Source organism: Oryx dammah, unplaced genomic scaffold (genome assembly GCF_014754425.2).
Source record: "Oryx dammah isolate SB20612 unplaced genomic scaffold, SCBI_Odam_1.1 HiC_scaffold_2, whole genome shotgun sequence".
NCBI classification, from domain to species: domain Eukaryota; kingdom Metazoa; phylum Chordata; class Mammalia; order Artiodactyla; family Bovidae; genus Oryx; species Oryx dammah.
The window spans coordinates 198,481,466-198,500,633 of NW_024070186.1; the positions used below are offsets into that span (position 1 = coordinate 198,481,466).

A 19,168-nucleotide genomic window follows, 5' to 3' on the forward strand; every position below is an offset into this window, starting at 1 on the left:
TGTCTCCTCTTTGGAGCACTGTCTCCTCTTTGGAGCACTGTCTCCTCAGAGGCTTTGCCCACTTTTTAACTGAAGTGTTGAGTCTTTTGTTATTGGTTTGCTATCACGTGAGTTCTTTGTGTATTCTTGGATGTATTTAGACCCATTGTTAGGTACACGATTTACAAATATTTTCTCCCATGGATTGCCTTTTTATTTTGTTGACAGTCTTGCTGTGCAGGAGTCTTTAGTCCCACTTGTTTCTTTTTGCTTCTCTGCCTTTGCTTTTGGTGTCAGACCCCAGACTCATCGCCAGGACTGGCGTCAGGGAGCTCGCTGCCTGCGCTCCTCCGGGAGTTCCGTGGCTCCAGGCCTTGCACTCAAGCCTTTAGTCCATTCGGAGCTGATTTTTTGTAAGACAGTGGTCCCAGCTCATTCTTTTGCACATGGATGTCCCGTTTTCCTGTTTATTGGAAACACCGTCCAATTTCCTTTGTATAGTCTTGGTTCCTTTGTTGTAAATTAATTGACCACATAGGTGTGGGCTGATTTCTAACCTCTCTGTTCTGTTCCATTGATGTGTACTTCTGTTTTAATGCTAATACTATACTTTTTTGCGTACTTTCCCGATTACGATAGCTTTGTAACATAGTTTGAAATCAGGAACTGTGATGCCTCCCGCTTTGTTCCTCTTTTTAAAGTTTGCTTTGGCTGTTTGGACTTCGAGGTTCATAAACATGTTAGGATGGTTTGTTTTGTGGTGCCATTGGAATCTTGACAGGAGTTTCTGTAGATAACCTACTCTGACACTGCCGATGGCTTTGGGGAGTGTGGACGTTCTGATGTCAGCTGTCCCCGTGCGCGAGCGCGGCGCGTCTCCATCCGCCCGTGTCTCCGGCCTCTGGCTACAGTGCCTTGCAGCTTTCAGTATACGTGTCTTTCACCTCTTTGCCTAAACCTATCCCTGCTAAGTCGCTTCAGTCGTGTCCGACCCTGTGCGACCCCATAGACGGCAGCCCACCAGGCTCCTCCGTCCCTGGGATTCTCCAGGCGAGAGCACTGGAGTGGCTGCCATCGCCTTCTCCGAGCCTGTCCCGAGGCGCGTTATTCTCTTTGATGCAACTGGAAACGTGTCGTTATCTCTCTCTGATACTCTTATTTGTGTGGCTTTGTTTGGGGCCGGGCCGGGCGCTTGTTGCCGCGCGGGCTTTTCTCCGGCTGTGCCACGCAGGCTCTGTGTCTAGCTGCGGGGTGTGGGTGTCTCTTGCTGCAGAGCAGGCTCCGGGGCACTTGGGCTTCAGCGGCGGTGGCTCCTGGGCTCTAGAGCACAGTCTCAGCGGCCGGGGCGCAGGCTGGTCTCTGCCCGGCGCGCGGGGTCTTCCCGGGTCGGGGCTTGGACTTGTGTCCCCTGTCTTGGCAGGTGGAGTCTTTGCTGCTGAGCTGCTAGGGGAGCCTCTGATCGTCTGTGTGTGTTGGTGTCTAGTGTAAAGAAACACAGTAAGTTGATGTACATTGATTTCTGTCCTGCAACCTCACTGAGTTCGTGGAATAGCTCTAACAGCCTCTCCACGGAGGCTGGTTTGCCATGTATTGTACATTGTCATCTGCAAACAACAACAGTCTTACTTCCTCCTTTCTTGCTTGGGTTCCATTTATTTCTTTTTCTCGCCTGTTTGCTCTGGCTAAGCGTTCCAATGCTTTGTTGAATAACAGTGGCGAGCCTGGGCACCCTTGGCTTGTTCCTGGTCTTGGAGGAAAGGCTTTCCGCTTTTCTGTGCTGAATATGCTGTCAGGGAGGCTTGCTGCGGCCTTGGTTGTTGAGGTGCACTCCCTCTACTCGCTTTCCTGAGAGCTTTCTCATAAATGGGTACTGAATCCTGACAAGTGCGTCTTCTGCGCCTGTCGGGAGGATCGTGGTTTGCGCTCTTCACCTGGCGGATCGCCCTGATTCCTTTGCTCCCCTGGTGCCTCAGTTGGGAAATTGCCTGCAGTGCAGCTGACGGGAGGCTTGTGTTCGATCCCTGGGTCAGGAAGATGCCCGGAGGATGAAGTGGCTAACCCACTCCAGTATTCTTGCCTGGAAAATCCCATGGACAGAGGAGCCTGGCGGGATACAGCCCATGGGGTCTCAAAGAGTCAGACACGACTCAGCGGCTAACCCACCACCACTGACTGATTTGGGAATATTGAACCGTCCTTGCATCCCTTGTGAGAGTTGGACTGTGAAGAAAGCTGAGTGCTGAAGAATTGATGCTTTTGAACTGTGGTGTTGGAGAAGACTCTTGAAGAGTCCCTTGGACTGTAAGGAGATCCAACCAGTCCATCATAAAGGAGATCAGTCCTGAATGTTCATTGGAAGGACTGATGCTGAAGCTGAAACTCCAATACTTTGGCCACCTGATGCGAAGAGCTGACTCATTGGAACAGACCCTGGGAAGGTTGAAGGCAGGAGGAGAAGGGAACGACAGAGGATGAGATGGTTGGACAGCATCACCTATGCGACAGACGTGAGTTTTTGCAAGCTCTGGGAGTTGGTGACGGACAGGGAAGCCTGGTTTGTTGCAGTCCATGGGGTCGCAAAAAGTCAGACACGGCTGAGTGACTGAACTGAACTGAACTTGCATCCCTAGAATAAATCTCAGCTGATGATGGTATATGATCCTTCTAACGCACTGTTGAATTTAGTTTGATAGCAGTTTGTTGAGGATTTTTATCAGGGATGTTGGCCTGTGATTTCCTTTTTGTGTATCTTTATACAGAAAACCAGGGATCTATCTGATTTTGGTATCAGGGTAATGCTGGCCTTGTACAGTGAGTTTCAAAGTGTTCCCTCCTGTTTCTGGAAGAGTTTGAGAAGGACTGGTATTAATTATTTTTTAAGTGTTTGGAAGAATTCACCAGTGAGACTGTCTGTCTTGCACTTTGGGTTGCTGGGAGGTTTTTGATTATGAACTCAGTATCCTCGCTAGTTATTGGCCTGCTCAGATTTGCTGTTTCTTCATGATTCAGTCTCGGCAGGTTGCATGTTTCTAGGAAATAATCAGTTTCTTCCAAGTTGTCCGATTTCTTGATTTCTAGTCTCATTCTACTGTGGCTAGAAAAGGCACTTGGTGCTGCTTTCTGGCCTAACGTGCGATTGATCCTGGGGAATGCCCGTGTGCACTCGGGGAGGATGTGTGCTCTCTGTGGCTTCTGGACGGAATTTCCTACGTGTGTTGTCCAAAGCCAGAGCTTCCTGATTGGTTTTCTGCCTGGATAATCTAACCACTGGTGAACGTGGGTTTTAACGTCCCCTCCTCTTACTGCATTACTTTTTCTCCCTTCACATCTGTTGACATTTGCTTTACATTTTTTGGGTGTTCTTATGTTGGGTACCTCAGTTCAGTTCAGTTGCTCAGCCGTGTCCGACTCTTTGTGACCCCGTGGACTGCAGCACGCCAGGCCTCCCTGTCCATCACCAACTCCCGGAGCTTCTCAAACTCATGTCCATCGAGTCGATGATGCCATCCAGTCATCTCCTTTGGGTGCCTAAATATTTGTAAATACTCACACTGTCTTGCTGGGTTGCTCTCTTTGTGGAACGTCCTTTGTCTCTCACTGCAATACTTGTCTCACGGTCTTTTTTTTTCTGAGTATTTTTCCTAAGCATAGCTATCCCAGCTTTCTTTAGGTTTCCATTTCCTTCCATTTTAAGCTCAGATCGTACTCCACTGTACGGATGGACTTTTTCACCTGTGCGTTCTTCCATCGGTGGGCGCTTAGGCAGCGTTCACGTTTCAGCTGTTGTGGACAAAGCTGCTGTCGACGTGGGTGAACAGACGTCTCAAGAGTCTGCTCTCAGTCCTTCTGGGTGTACTCGCAGAAGTGGACTTGCTGGGTCACATGGTTAATTCTTTTTTGACTCTTTTGAGTAATCTTGTGCTGCTTTCCAGAGCGGCTGTAGCATTTTATATGCCCACCAACAGCGCACATGCGTTTGAATCTCTCCCCGTCCTCGCCGTCTCTTGTTTTGGTTTGGGGGCAGCAGTAGCCCTCGTGGGTGTGAGATGCTATCTCACTGTGGTCCTGATTTGCATTTTCTTAAATCATTCAGCACGTTGAGGATCTCTTCCTGTGCTGACTGGCCATTTATATATCTTCTTTGGAGAAATGTCTTTTTAAATCCTTTGCCCACTTAGAAATTGGATTGTTGTTTTTGCTGAGTTTTGGGAGTTCTCTATGTATTCTGGATATTAATCCCTTATCAGATATATTATTTGCAAATATTTTCTATGTTTCTGTGGTTTGGCTTTTTACGTGGTAGATAGTATATTTTGATGCACAAAATTTAAAATATTTTCATGAGGGATTCCATGGCAGGCCAGTGGTTAGGACTGAGTGCTCTCACGGTGAGGGCCAGGGTTCAGGCCCTAGTCAGGGAATTAAGATTCCACAAAGCCATATGGCATGACCAAAAAAAAGCTTTTTTAATTTTCATGAAATCCAGTTTGCTTGTTTTTCTCTTTTCTTGCCTTTGCCCTCTGGTGTCACATCCAAGAAAGCATTTTCAAACCTGGCGTCACGAAGGTCCTCCCGTGTTTGCTTCTCAGAGCTTTCTTGGTTTAGGCCTCACACTTAGGCGCCTGGTCTGTTTTGAGTTGATTTTTGCATCTGGTGTGAGTCAGGGTCCAGCTCTATTCTGCATGTGATAGCCAACATTCCAGCACTGTTTCTTGAACAGACAGTATTTCCCATTGATCTCGGCACCTTTGTCAAAAAATAATTTGACCGTATATGTGAGGTTTATTTCTGGGCTCTCTATTCTGTTCTGTTGGTCTCTGCCTATTTTTATGCCAATATGTTTTGATTATGATTTGATTACTGTAGCTTTGGAGGACCCTTCGGATTGCATATGAATTTTAGGGTGGGTTTTTCTATTTCTGCAAAAAAGATATTTTTGGAATTTTGATAAATATTGCATTGACTCAGACAGATCATTTGGGGTAATTTGGCATTTTAACGATATGAAGTTTGCAATCCATGGATGTACGATGTGTTTCCTTTTATTTATTTCTTCTTTAAATTCTTTCAGGGATGTTACGTTGTATAAGTCTTTCTCCTTGGTTAAGAAACTTCGTAAGCACTTTGCTCTTTCTGATGCTCACGTAAATGGCGTTGCTTCTGTAGTTTCCTTTTAAAACCGTTCCGTGTGTGTATAGCGTGCGCACATGCACATCCAGCCGATTCCTTGCGTGTTAACTCTGAATCCTTTGCTACTTTGCTTAATTCATCCAGTTGTCTTAGTAGCTTTTTAGTGGCGTCTTTATGCGTTTCTATGTACAAGGTCGTTTGGTTGGCAAACGAGATGGTTCTACGCTTGCTTCTCCTTTCCAGTGTGGACGACTCTCACTTCTTTTTCTCGCCTGACCCCTCCGGCCCGAGTCCCCAGGACTCTGCTGAGCACAGTGGTGCCGTTCCCACTCTGGTTTCTTTGTGTGTCTCACCAGCCGTTTGAATCTAATAACACGGAGACTCTGGGGTGGGTAGCCACTGGTGGGCTCAGAGCTAAAGCTGAGCGGAACCGATGCCGTTGATGTGCAGACCGCCCCTCGCAGCTGCCAGGCTCCCGCAGGCTCCGGAGCTCAGGACCAGTTCTGTCGTCCGAATCTGCGGGCGCCGTGGCGCTCCAGGTGGAGAGACTCCGGGTGCTCCCTGCCCCACCAGCTTCCCGGAATCTTGTCCAGGATGGGCCCTCCACCGTGGCTGTCCAGGACAGCGTGTAGGCCCGGAGGTGGCCAGCAGGGTGCCAGCCTCACCTGGCCCACAGCAGCCGCACCCAGAGCCAGAGCCAGAGCCAGCTGGGGCTGACCTTGGATCCGCCCCAGAGCCGGCGCTGCCCTGCCCGTGTGTGAGTGTTGGGGCACCTTGCCCTGCGCCTCGCTTGAGCTCTGCGCTCTCGTGGGGGTGGCCGGTGGGCAGGTGGCCCCGTGCAGAGGCCAGATGGGCCGCGGGCGTGGTGGCCCCTCCTTCCTGGGGGTTGGGAAGATGCTGGCTGCTGGAATGTGGAGGACTGCCCACCTGACCCTGTCGACTCTGCTGCAGGGAGCAGGCGGCGGCTCTGGGGACAGCAGGGGAGCTCGGGGTCACCTCAGCTAAGGGCCGGCCTGGGGTGGGTTCAGTGGGGACCTACCTGAGCCGTGTTCGGGGGCCCGGGGGAGGCGAGCTGGAGGACACTGAGCCCCGGGCGCTCCTTGTGGGGACCCAGCCAGCAGAGCATTCGAGGGACCACAGGGAGGGGGTGCCCCACTGTTACGGAGGGGCAACTCGGGGTCACCAGTTGGTGGGGCCGGGGATGGTGGGAGCTGCCCCGTGGAGGGAGCAGGGCCCCCCCTGCTGTGACCAGGACCCCCAGAGGAGGCAGCGCTCGAGGTGCTTTTGTCGTCGGGGGCAGCTCTGATGGAGGGGCTGGATGCCCCCGCCTGTGTGCGGCCCCAGGTTAACTGGCGTGCCTTTTTGGGCTGGGCTTCCCCTGCCCGTGGCTGCCCTGGCACAGGCCTTGGTGAGAATGGGCAGCATTTTCGGGGCCGTGGAGCCTTGGCCAGGCGGCGGTCAGCACAGGGCCCCCAGGTGGGCTGAGCTGCCTCCGTGACGAGAGCGTGTGGGTGCAGCCGGTCCTGGGGTGCTCACGGGGGGAGGCTGTTGCTGCGGGGTGACCTGCGGACGGGTGGTACCGTGGCTGCCAGGGTCCCCTGGTCACGGGGGCGCGGCTCCTCCCGAAGCAGGAACCCGCCGGGCCCCCGCGGGCCTTGCTTGTTGCAGGGAGAAGTGGAGAGGCCGCGTGTCCCGCGCTGGGACGTGGGCTCAGAGGGGCTCGCGGTGCAGAAGGACTGAGTGGTGGGGCACCCTCGAAGCCTGAGGAGCTGGGTGCCGGCAGCTCGGGTGTGGGCAGAAGGGCCGGGAGGGGCTGCGGGAAGAGGGGGAGCTGTCCAGGCGCCGGGGACGCGGGCGGCGGATGGACTGGAGATGCCCGGCACCCGCAGAGGTTCTGGAGCTGAGGGCCGGGCTGGGGGCGGCAGGGCCGGGCTGGGGGCGGCAGGGCCGGCCGAAGCTGCTTCCCCGTCCCGTCTCCTTCACCTTCACTGTGGGAGAGTCACGCAAGGCAGAGCTGACCGTGGAAAGGGAAGAATTCACGGCCTTTAGAACGTCCCCTGGTTGCGTGACCACCGCCTGCGTCGAGCTCAGATCGTAGAGCCAAGAGGCCAGATGAGAAGCTGGAGGGCCCCTGGCGGGGTGTGCGTAGCCTGCGGGGGGCTGTGGGCAGGCGACCCGCGGCAGTGCCTGGTCCAGAAGGGCTGGGCTCGGGCGCCAGGGAGGCCAGGGTCTCAGGGGGTACCCAGTGGAGCGGCGGAGGTGCGGTTGGGAGGCGAGGAGGCCCTCGGGCCCAAGAGGGGCTCTGACCACTGGGTCTGGCCGCTGCTGGGAGCGATCCGAGAGAGAAGGGTGCGGGGCCCAGGCGGGGAGGCCACGCCAGGCTGGGCCCACTGCTTGCCTCTCCAGGGATTGGGCGGGAGGAGAGAAGGTGTGGCCACAGACAGGCGCTGAGCTGGTGCAGTGCCATCTTTAGTGACGGAGCACTGCCCCCCAGAGCTCGGGCTCCAGTGGGAGGCGAGGGTGGACACCCCAGTGGCGCTGGACGCTTGGCAGGCGGCTCAGCAGTGTCGCCTGCGACGGGCGTGGGCAGTGCACCCCGAGGCTGGTGCCTGCCCCCCACCTCGGTGCCCCTTGGGCCTCTGCCCAGAGCTCAGCCCTCCCCGCTGCAGCCCACGGCCTTGCTGGGCCCCCCCCCACCCCGGGCTTGGCAAGGGGCACACCTGCTCCTCCCGCCTCAGCCCCAGGACGTGTCTCATCTTCCCTGGAAGAGCCAGGGGGCTGAGTCACGCAGTGTTCCAGGAGAAGGCAGGGTAGCTGGGGCAGGAGAGGCGAGTGCGGAGCTGGCGGCCTGGGGCACAGTCTGGCTGGCCGGCGGGTCTGGTCTCGGCACCCCCCCGCCCCAGTGCAGGAGCCCGGAGAAGCGCGGGGCAGCCCCGGGGCCCTGTGCTCCCGCCGACGCTGGCCATGCCCTCGGCCAGAGCTGCTGACCCACAGCCTCTGCTGGGGACACAGGTCCTGGCGGCTGAGTCCAGGCCGTTGGGAAGGGGGTCCCCGTGTCCTGAGTGCACAGAGGGGCAGGGCAGCCCCTCACCCTTGGGGCCGGGCCAGGACATGCCCCCAGAGCAGAGCCGGGCCCAGCATGGGGCCCTCTGCTGGGGCGCCCGGCCGGCTGTCCCACCCCGGGGCCCTGGGCTCAGGGCGAGGCTCTCGCAGACGCGCACACCCGAGCTCCCGTGCCGTCTCCTGGTGCTGGCGTGGGGGCACAGCTGGCCCCCCAGAGCCGAAGTTCCCCCTGCCCCCCGCCTGGGGCTTTTCGCCGCAGGGTGGGCATCGAGCCCCTGAGAGGCTGGTTCCAGGAGGAGGGAAGGGCTGCGCGAGTGACTTGCTGATCCGCTGAAGCGCAGACGCCCAAATGGACCGGAAGTGGTCATCAGTTATACCCAGAGGGGCTGCAGGGTGCCGGCTCCCCTGAACAGCCACACTCACACTCGGCCCCACTTCCTGCTCTGGCAGCTTCAGGGGGCTGGGGGCAGTCACTCTTCTGACCCCTGAGGCCTTAGACTGCTGTTCAGAGTCACCCCCAGAATTCTCCGCCCAGGGTCTGAACCCTTCCTTAAATCACTTGATTGGAGCACCTTTCTGGGCCTTCCAGGGATGCCCTGCTGCCGCCTGGAGGGTCTGAAGCCTTTTGCAGGGCAGAGGGCAGACAGGCACGCACCCGGCCAGCGGGTGACTCGAGCGCCCGTGCTGCGGGCCCTGGGGCAGGGGCGGCTGGTGCCTCTTCCCCCACCCAGAGGGGCACACAGGGTGCAGTGTGGAGGCTTCCAGCTGAGATGACCCTGCCTCCAACTCACTCGAAACCACCTCCCTGTCCCGGTGCTGCCGGGGGACCCCAGGCAGGAGGAGACAGGAGCCATCTGCCCCCGAGAGGAGGACAGGCTTCCTTGCGGCCTGGCCGCTGGGCGGGGGGCCCTGTGGACGCCGGCCGGTGTACGTTCCCAGCACCTGCCCGCTCTAAACCAGGAAGGTGGTTCTGGGAGACCCGGGCCAGCCGCCTGCTGCTGCGTGACCTCAGCCCCTGCTTATACCTCCCTGGGCTTTGTTCCTGTGGAACTGGGCTGACGGCGGGGCCGCAGCCTGGCAACGTGGCCAGTTGTGGCCAGTGAGGGTGAGGAGGCTGTGGACCCCGGGACCCCAGCGGCCGGTGCTGCGTCCCGAGCGGGCGTGAGGGTCTGGGGTGGGCTGGAACGCACCTGTGGATGCTCCTTCAGGCCCGGCCGCTGGCTGCCCGTCCGGGAGGACGCCGGAGCCGCCGGCCCTCAGGCCGAACCTTCCTGCTTCTCCGTCTTTTGGGATGGGGCTGGGCTTGTCAGCACATGAACAGCACCTTTCTTGGGTGTGACTGTCAGAGGGTAAAGGGAGCCCTTTTGAGTGTGGAAGAAGTGGCCACCGTCACCCCGGAAGACTCTGGGGCGGGTGTGATGGAGCCGCAGGGCCCTGAGTTCTGCTGGGCTGGGTCCCGCAGGGAGGCCGGGGCGGGCACCGGGGCGGGGGTGCCGGGAGGGAGCCGTGGCCCCCGCCCTGCCCTGTGCCCAGGCCCCCAGCTCGTCCCCACCCCGGTGCACGAGGGTTCCTGCTCCGAGGACGTGGGCTCCCCGCGAGGGCCCCGGTGCGCCTCGTCCTCCTGCCCCCGGGCCTGTTGGCCTTCCATCCCGGCTTCCTCATTTCCTGCGGGGGCCGTGCTTTGGCTCAGAGGGCGCACTCCCGGGAGGGTGGGGGGCACGGTAGCCGTGCCGGGTGGGCCGGGCCCTGGTCAGGCACTTTCCTGGGTCCTCGGCGGCAGCCAGATGACGCTCACGGGGAGCGCCCCTGCAGATACGTGTTCTCCGCGGTCCCACGAGCCGGTGGAGGGCAGTCGCGGGCAGGGCTCTTCTATGCAGGAGCCCTGGCTCTGGAGGGCATCTGGGGCTCCCTGACGTCCAGTGTTCCCTCCCACCACTCCCCGGGAGGCTCAGAGCTGGGGGCCTGGCATTCTTCTCCCTCCCCAAGCCCGGTGTGTCAGCTCTGGGGTCCCCACATGCCCTGGGGCCCAGGACCTCGGAAGCCTGGTCCTGTCCACGGGCAGGCTCCTGCCACCAGAGCACCTTCCTGGGTCACGGTGGGGGCCTTGGGGTGGGGCGTGTCCCTGTACCCCGCTCCCAGCGCCTGCCGGGGGCCAGCGGGTGGTCATGGAGGCCTGGGGGGCACAGGGCCTGTGCCCGGGCTGCCACCCTCTGGCTGGAGAATCCCCTGGGGTTCCACCCAGAGAACTGACGTGGTGTCTGTGGGCCCCGCAGGCAGGGGTGCAGTTGGGGGATGTGGGCAGTGGACAGGAAGTGGGTGTGGGGAGGATGGGCCTGCTTACGGCCCTGCTGAGCTGGCTGAGGCCTCGGGTCCAGGCCACCCCCGCACCAGCTCTGCTTGGGACCCGCCGACGTGCAGGGATGAGGCCAGGGCGGGGCTCCCGGTGGCCTCAGAGAGCCAGACCCTGTCCCTGGGCCGGGTACTCCCCCCACAGCCCGTTGCCCTTCCTGCAGCCACTGCCTGTCAGCGGCCAGAGGCCCTTCCTAGGGGTCGGGGTTTGGCCGTGCCCCAGCCCCCAGCGGAGAGTCTGCAGAGGCCGGGTCGAGGGCCCTCGTGGAGACACGGCGGTCTTCCTCCTGAGCCTGTCTGCTCCATGTGCTGCCTGCTCTGAGGGTGGGGCGGAGCCCCGGCTCCCGGCTTCCAGTCTCTCCCCTGACGCCCTCAGCGGGAAGCTGGCGTGACGGGGGGTTCCTGCGACAACGGGGGGCTGGTCCCCGCTCGGGGCCCTCAGACCCCGTGAGCCTGGTGTCCTGCCCCCTCCCATTGCTCCAGCAAAGGAAGCGAAGCCCAGAAAGGCGGGGTGGGCGTGCAGGCCTGTGGGCTGGGGTCCAGTGCCCCCATCTCAGGGGAGGCCCCACTGACGGCTGGCCTTGTCTTGCAGATCCTGACTGGGCCTCATACACCCTGGGGGTGTTCATCTGTCTGAGCTGCTCTGGGATTCACCGGAACATCCCTCACGTCAGCAAGGTCAAGTCCGTGCGCCTGGACACCTGGGAGGACGTGCAAGTGGAGGTACGGCTGGGCCGGGAGCCGGGGGAGTGGGGGGACCTGCCCGCTGCCACGCGGCCTCAGACCCAGCTGGGGGAGGGGGGCCTCAGACCCAGCCGGGGTGGGGGGGCGGCCTCAGACCCAGCCGGGGGAGGGGGCGGGCCTGCCCGCGGCCACGCGGCCTAAGACTCAGCCAGGGCCTGGCGAGGCCCTGCCCACTGCCACAAGGCCTCAGACCCAGCCCGCAGCCCAGCCCGTGCAGGCCCCTGCCTGCCCAGTGCCCTGGGAACCCGCACGGGCCCCTTGTGGTCAGGGCTTCGTGGGTAACTCACACAGAGTCGCAGAAGGTGACAGGAGCCAAGCCTTGGCCTGCTCTCCGCCCACACAGAGTCCCGGACCCACCCTCGCCTCTGTGCCAACTCAGAGTCCACACGTACCCTAGCGAGGCCGCCCCGTGCACACGGACACACACCATGTGCCTGGAAGCACCCCCACCCTAGGGCCAGACGGGAGGGCGAGGCCGCCTTGACACAAGCCCGCAGCGCGTGCACCTCGTGAGGAGGGGACAGGGAGGTCCCAGGGAGGCTGGGCTGGGCTGGGCTGGGCGTGAGGAGCGAGCGGGGTCCGGGGTGAGGGGCCCCAGCCTCTTCTGCTCTCTGCTCCTCACCCCCTCATGACCTCGAGGGGCCGGCGAGGCTGGGCCTGCAGGGCGCTGGCGAGTCCTGGGCCGGAGGTCATGAGCCCGGCCGGCTCCTGGGAGGCCCAGGGCACGGACAGCTGGACACAGGGCACCCTGGTCGTGCGTTTTGTTTGACGTTTTCCCCTGAACTGTATTTTTCTGTAGCACATGCTTTAAAGAAGCTTTGTTGAAATATGACTCGCGCGTTGTACGACTCGCTCTTCTAAGGACAGCGGGTTTGGGCACGCTCACCGAGTCGCGCAGTTGTCCCCGTCCTCAGCTTTAGAACGTTCCCATCACTTCAGATGGAGCCCGGCCCTCCGCTCCAGCCCGCCCCAGGCCTGAGCCCCGCACGTGTGCTTCCCCCTTTATGAGGCCGGTGACACCCACCGTGCGGCTGGACCCCGGTCGTGTTGGCGTGCACAGCTCCGGGAGTGCGGGGCCCTGCTGAGGCTTGCTGTGCTCATGGGGTGCGGGGGGGTCCTTCCCAGACAGCCCCTGGGCCAACGGATGGCCCCACGGACGCATCGTCCTGCCAGGGCAGCAAGGCAGCCTCCATTCCTGGAGGGGAAGTCGGAAGGCTCTGACTGTAACTTCAAGGACTCTGCCAGGCTTCCCCTCCTGGCCACGCCCACAGGCCTCTGCCTGGCAGCCTCACTCAGGCCCTTCCCTGCCCTTCCCCACCTTGGGGACTGTTGCAGAACTAGGTGTGACCTCCCGGCTCCGGGCTGGGCCGCCTGCTGTCACCGGCGTGGGTTGCTTCCGTTTTGTGGGGGTTTCACAGAGGCAGGTTCGCCGCCCTGAGACAGTAGGTGAAGACGTTTCTCAGAGGTTGTCCTGACTTTGCTCATGGTGGTTTTCACGGTGGAAACTTGCAGACTTTGCAGCGACCAAGTTCACCAGCCTTGCCTTCTGTGGGTTCAGGGTTTGCAGCACACCGAGATGGGCCTGCGTCACCCTCGATTATTTTTACTCAGAGAAGCCTGATGTGTGTTGCTCACACACCGCACCCTTCACCCTTCTAGAGTCTACGGTTTGGTGGTTTTCATGAATTCTCAGGGCTGTGTGACCGCTGCCATGATCTAATTTGAGAAGGTTTTCATATCCTCAAATGAACCCGCACCCACTGGGGCCCCTCACGGCCCCCGCCCCGGCCCTGCCTCCCCGCGGTGGGTCTGTCTGTCTGGTGCTTCGTGCCGGTGGACTCCCCCTTGTGGTTCCAGACCCTCTCCCTCCTCTCGCTGAGCATCGATTTCTAGATCATCCCTGCTGTCGGGGTGTCAGCACTTCTTGGCACGGCGAGGTCACGCGGTCGCGCGGGGACCACAGCTTGTCCGCCCCTCACCAGCTGCACACCTGGCTTGTTCCGTTTCCCCAGGCCTTCTGAGCAGCGGGGTTCAGGGCAGTGCTGTGCCCTCCGCTCTGGGAGGGCGCGGCTCTGCCAGGCCTCGGGGTGACCACCTGATGACTGACGGTCGGCGGGCTCTGGCCACCACAGCGGCCTGGCCCGCCGGGAGCCCGCGAGGACAGCAGCCCCTCCGCGTCTCGTCCCGCCTGGCCTCAGCCCTCCTCGGGGCGTGCGGGGCGTCTGCTTGTGGTGCCGGCCCTACCTCCCTGGGGACGAGTGACGCCGGGTGCTGTCCTGTGTGCTCCGGGCTGTTTGTGTGTCTCCGTGGAGCGATGTTCATTGAGGTCCTTCGCCCACTTTAAAAATGAGTTGTCTTTTTATTACTGAGTTAGGAGACTTTATTACTAAGAGCGCTTTATACATTCTGGACACAGAAGCCCTTTCAGATTTAGTGTTTGCAAGTAAATCTTCTCATTCTGTGGGTTGTATTGTAACTTTCATTTTGAAATGATATTTTTAAAATGAAAAAGTATGGTTTATATTTTTAAGGAGCTATCTATAATTTTTTAAATCATTGAGGGGCGATTCATATAAAATCCATTTTAAAGTGAACACAGTGGGCCATGTGTATGCTGGAATATTGCGTGGCCATAAAATAGAGTAAAATCATGCCGTTTACAGCTACATTGATGACCCGAGAGGTTATCCTACCAAGCAAAGTAAGATAAAGACAAATACCACATGGTACCACTTACATGTGGAATCTAAAATACGACACAGAGGAAGCTGTCTACGAAACCACAAGGAGCTCCCTGGCGTAGAGGACAGGCTATGGCTGCCCAGAGGGAGTGGGGTGGGGAAGGCTGGGGGTCCGGGGTCAGCACGTGCAGACTAGTACTGCAGGATGGATAAACCAGGTCCTGCCCTGCAGCTCAGGCGCTCTGTTCAGCAACGGGAGAGTACAGATGCGGGTATCTCTGCACCTAACCGCTGCATCAGAAATCTGTGGCGCTGTAAGCCAACCAGACCTCTGTAAAATAAGTGTTTAAAAAGTGAATAGTCCAGAGGAGCAACGCGCAGTGGGGAAAGGAGAGTCTCCTCTGTGAAAGGTGCTGGGAGAGCTGGTCGGCCCGCACAGCGTGTCACACCGTGTGCAAAAGTGAGTCAGACTGAATCAAAGACCTAAATGTTTAAGACCCCAAACCATACAGCCCGTGGAAGCGAGCACAAGCTCTTGGCCGTCAGTCGTGGCAGTATTGTTCTGGGTCTGCCTCCTCAGGCAGCGCTACAGAAGCAAAGATAAACAGATGGGCTGCAGCAAATGAAAGCGCTTTTGCACAAAAAAGAAACCATCAGCAGGATGAAAAGGCCACCTTCTGGACAGCAGAGTGTTTGTAGACAACACGTGTGTTAAGGGTCATTGCACAAAATGTACAGAGAACTCAGACAACTCAGTATCAAAAAGAAAAAGCAGACGATCCAGTTCAAAATGGGCGGAGGACCTGAGCAGACGCTTCTCTGGAGAAGACACACGGTTGTCAGTCAGCAGGTGTGTGAAAGACGCTCAGCGTTACCATGGAGAAACATTGATTCCCAACTGCACCGAGGCGCCGCCTCCCAGCGCGAAGCGTGACCTTCGTTAAGAGTCTGCGGATAACGGGCTCGCCTGGCAGCCCGGCGGTTAAGACCCCACGCCTCTAGGGCAGGGGCCGTGGGTTCCATCCCCGGTGGGGGAACTACTGAGATCCCGCATGCCATATGGCCAAAGAAAAAGATTCTGCGAATAACAAATGTGGAGAAAAGAGTGCCTTCTGCAGCGGGCGGCAGTGTGAACTGGTGCAGCCACTGCTGGGGACGGCGTGGAGCTCCTCAGAAAGCAAAAGACAGACCCACATCCAGCAGCCCCACCAGAACGAGGCCTCCCCTGGCGGCTCAGGCGGCAAAGAGCACGCCCGCAGCGCTTCATTCCCGGGTCGGGAAGGTCCTCTGCAGAAGGGAACGGCAGCCCACTCCAGAACCGTGGCCTGGAGAACTCCGTGCACAGAGGGGCCTGGGGGGTACAATCCCACTGGAACATTTTTAATCAAAGGGTCTGTGTGCTCACGTGTCCCTGCAGCGAGTTATAACAGCCGAGATGCGGAGCGTCTGCGGGCAGCCTGACGGGAAGCTGTGTTTACACGGCGGAATATTCCTGAGCCAGAAGAGCAGCAGTTTAGTCTGCGACAACAGGGGCGGGCCTGGAGGGTCTCACGCTGAGAGAAATCTGTCAGACACAGAAGGACAAGCAAGTCTGATCTCACTCCCACGTGGAATCTGAAAGAGACCGACCCAGATGACAGGCGTGGGGGACAAACAGATAGTTGCCGGAGGGCAGGCGTGGGGGAGCAGGAGACGCAGGAGACGGAGGCAGCGACTGCAGTCCCAGGACAGACAGGTCACGGCTGTAACGGCAGCGCGAGGTCCCCAGCCCCGCACCCGGCGCCTCACGGCCTGAACGAGAGCCACCAGGTCTCACGCCTGAAACCAGCTCTGTACGTCAGCCTCCCAGCGGCGAAAAGCAGACAAAGCACGTTCACAGCCCAGCTCAGCCGTCGCCTGCAGCTGCCAGGACACCTGTCGTCCTCACCTCAGGGGAGACCCCCCCCCCCGAGACCCCCAGGCGGCTCTCCTGTCTGGATTCGCCCGCCTGGGACATGTCGCACCAACGCGGTCCTCGGCTGTCCCGGGGCCTGGGCCGTCTGCTGCTCCGGAGCCTTGTGTTTTGGGGTTCACACGCCTTTTCCCTTTCCTGATGGTGCCCTTGGAAGCACAGAAGCTTTCAGCTCCGGTGACGTTCCGTTCATTTTGTTCCCTTTCGTTCCTTGTGGTTTTGCTATACCTCTAAGAAGCCGTGGGCTCATCTGAGAGCTTTAGGAGACCCGAGAGAAACCGAAGGGCTTCCCTGGGGCGCAGCTGGTAAAGAACCGCCTGCAGAGCAGGAGACCCTGGTTCGATCCCTGGGTCGGGACGATCCCCTGGAGAAGGGATGGGCTCCCCACTCCAGTATTTTGGCCTGGAGAATTCCATTGACTGTACAGTCCACGGGCTCGCACAGTCGACAGTGAGCGACCTGCACCCTCCACACACTCGCTGAGAAGCCGCTCCAGCCCCCAGGCCTGAAGATTCCCTCCATGGTTCCCTTGCCTCGTGCTTTAAATCACCCTGTGATTGTCATCGTTTTTTCAGCTGTGCCGCGTGGTCTACAGGGCCTTAGTTCCCCGACTAGGGATCAAACTGCCCCCTCCACCGGGAGCTGGACTGCCAGGGAATTCACTTCGTCTACTATTTTGATTGCTTAACTCTGGAAATTCAGCCTCTTATGAAGTTGGAGTTTTGTTTTGCTGAAAGGCAAACCCCCTTTTCTCCAACGGTTTCTGGTTTCTCATTGGTTATCAACCCCCATTGATCTGAGAGCCTACCACCGTGGCGCACCAGCTCATCCTGCTAAACCTGTGATACTGGCATTGAACACCACTGGGTCTGCTCCTGGACCTTTGAGGTTTTCTTGTCGGCACTGTTTGACTCAGTAGCTTTATAACAGGCTTTAATATCTGCTAGGAAGCATCTTCTCACAATTTTCTTCTGCTTGCTAACTTTAAAATGAACTTTAGAATCATTCTAGCTCTTGAAAATTCTATTCCTGGTTTTCTTTTTTGAGAATTGCTAAAAGTAGACCAACACGAGGAGACGGCGTGCTTTCCGTCTCCCTCATCCGGAGCCGGTGTGTCTGTCCAGCGTCGCTCTGCTCCCGGGGGCGCGCGGAGGCCTCTCTCTGGAGCCCGAGGGCCCTCACCCCGCTGGCCCTTAGTGACGCCGTCCGGCTGCTGTACTCAGCCGGCTTCCCCTCCCGTCAGGCCTCTGGCCAGGCGGGTGCTCTGTGTGGAGAAGCCTCTGCTTTGAGGGCCCCACGTCGGTCCCCGCCTCTGCGGAGGGGCCCCTCGTCTGTGGCCCTTGCTGGTCATCCTTCGCACCCTCGGCCGGACGGTCCTCGGTGCCCTGACTGAGAGGGCGGGCTTGGAGCCCCGAGGACCTGCGCCACCCCCAGCCCTTGAGGCCCCGTGGGAAGCCCCCCTGCCCCTGACAGCAGGGGCCTCCCTGCTCACCCAACTCGCCCCACCTCAGGGACTTTGCTCGTGCTATTTCCGTGCCTAGACACCCCGCACACCGGCTGCTCCAAAGACCCCCATGGCCCCCACCTCGCAGGGGACCCTGTCTGCACCCCGCAGGTGCGTCCTCTGCCTGCAGTCCCCTGCCTGTTCTCTGCAGCCTGGCTGCCTCACAGGACGTGGGCCTCCGGGCCGGTCTGGCCTCCATGTCCCTGGACCCGTGCGATCAGATGTGGGGCGGGGGTCTCCCTCCCGAGGGGCCCTTTCTGGAGGGCCGGGGCCCCGCCGCCTGCGGGGAAGGGCGGTGCCCGGCCCGGGTCAGCTGTGGGCCGGGGCTCTGACGCTGTCTCTCTTGCAGTTCATGGCCTCCCGCGGCAACGCCATCGCCAGAGCCACGTTCGAGTCCAAAGTGCCCCCCTTCTACTACCGGCCCTCGGCCTCCGACTGCCAGTGAGTACACAGGGCTTATCTGCGCCGCTGCTCCGCGCAGGCCCATGTTGGGAGCCCTGTCCAGGCGCCCCCCGCTTGGTTTTGGTTCCTGGTGTGGCAGCGGTGGCGGGCAGGGTGGGGACAGCTGGCCTGGGCTCCCGGGCCGTGTAGGTCCGCGCGGGAACCTCAGCCTGGGTCCAGGGGTCCTTGTGGCACCCCGGCCATCTGGAGGGCATGCAGCCCACCTGGCTCGGTGCCCAGGGCACGGACACGGGGAGGGTCAGGGGCATGACCCCACACGATCCCAGTCACCAACCTCTCCGAGCCTCAGGGTCCCTGTGGGCACCCCGGGCGTCAGGGGAGGTGCTTGGGGTGAGGTTGGGACCCCAGCCCCTGGGGGAGGCCCCCATGTCGGGCTCAGCACCAGCCTGGAGAGGAAGGCCCTGTGTGGAGGCTCCTCCTGGACTGCCCCTCCCTTGGGACGGCCGGCAGGACCGCAGCCTGCCCTCCTCCCAGGCCCTCCCCGTCTGGCTTCACCCCCAGGCGGCACCTCCTCTGTTTGCTCAGTGCTGTCGCCCCCGACTCACTTGTTGAACCCCACACCCCGGGGGCCCTGCCCATGACACCTGGACCCGGGCTGCACGCGGGGCTCGTGTGTGCCTAGCTCTGTGCAGGTGGGGGCTGGGAGACGAGGGGGCTGCTGGCTGCCACAGCGGGATTGGGATCGGTGACCCACCAGGGAGGCGGGCCAGTTCAGACCCCGCTTGACAGGTGGGGAGCCGGGGGCTGACCTCACTCTGCACGCCACGTCCAGCCCTTCAAGCGCTCCTGGGTGGGCCCCTTGCCTGGCCCTGCCCCTCCTGGCGCCCCCCGCCCGGCCGCTCTGCCCTGTGAATCTGCAGGTCAGCAGCTCTTCTGCGGTCAGCCCACCTGCATGCATGGCTGGGTCCCCATCGCCTGAGCCGGCGCCGTGGACAGACTCCCACGAGCCTGGTTCCTACGAGGTTCCCCGGCAGGGCTGTGTGGTCAGGGCCTCTCGGCTGTCCCAGCGGCCCCAGCGGGAGGGTGCTCTGAATCCCAGTGGGCCCCACTTTCCAGAAACCTCTACTGGGTGAGGGCTCACAGGAGCCGAGCCCACTCCATTCCCCAGACTCAGGCGCCTGGGTCTGCTGGCAGCGGTGGGGCCCTGGGAGAGGCCCCTCACCGGGCTGGTATCAACAAGGGAACCTGACCAGGCAGCCATGAGACCAGGAGGGTGTGGGGGCTGACAGCCTCACTGTGGAGGCCATGCAGTGGTAGAGGGCGCGTGGATGCCCGTGTACACTGTGGAGTGCCGTGCGGGGGTGG

General features: G+C 60.0%; 2 protein-coding genes across 3 annotated transcripts in view; one reads left to right on the forward strand and one right to left on the reverse strand.

Moving 5' to 3' along the window:
• Nucleotides 1-19,168, forward strand: part of ADAP1 (ArfGAP with dual PH domains 1) — a 33,394-nt gene that overhangs the window by 3,221 nt on the left and 11,005 nt on the right. For both annotated transcript variants that reach the window (XM_040230801.1, XM_040230792.1), the window contains exons 2-3: nucleotides 11,114-11,244; nucleotides 17,751-17,842. In XM_040230801.1, coding sequence (XP_040086735.1) covers nucleotides 17,754-17,842 — 89 coding nt within the window. In that variant the 5' untranslated portion in view covers nucleotides 11,114-11,244; nucleotides 17,751-17,753. The remainder of the gene's footprint in view (nucleotides 1-11,113; nucleotides 11,245-17,750; nucleotides 17,843-19,168) is intronic.
• On the reverse strand, nucleotides 5,524-9,820 carry LOC120882976 (translation initiation factor IF-2-like). The gene is made up of 6 exons (XM_040266828.1): nucleotides 9,725-9,820; nucleotides 8,964-9,123; nucleotides 7,897-8,167; nucleotides 6,993-7,097; nucleotides 5,883-6,076; nucleotides 5,524-5,774 (listed from the first exon to the last, which is right to left on the reverse strand). Exons 1-6 carry the CDS (start codon nucleotides 9,818-9,820, stop codon nucleotides 5,524-5,526), a joined length of 1,077 nt encoding a protein of 358 aa, XP_040122762.1.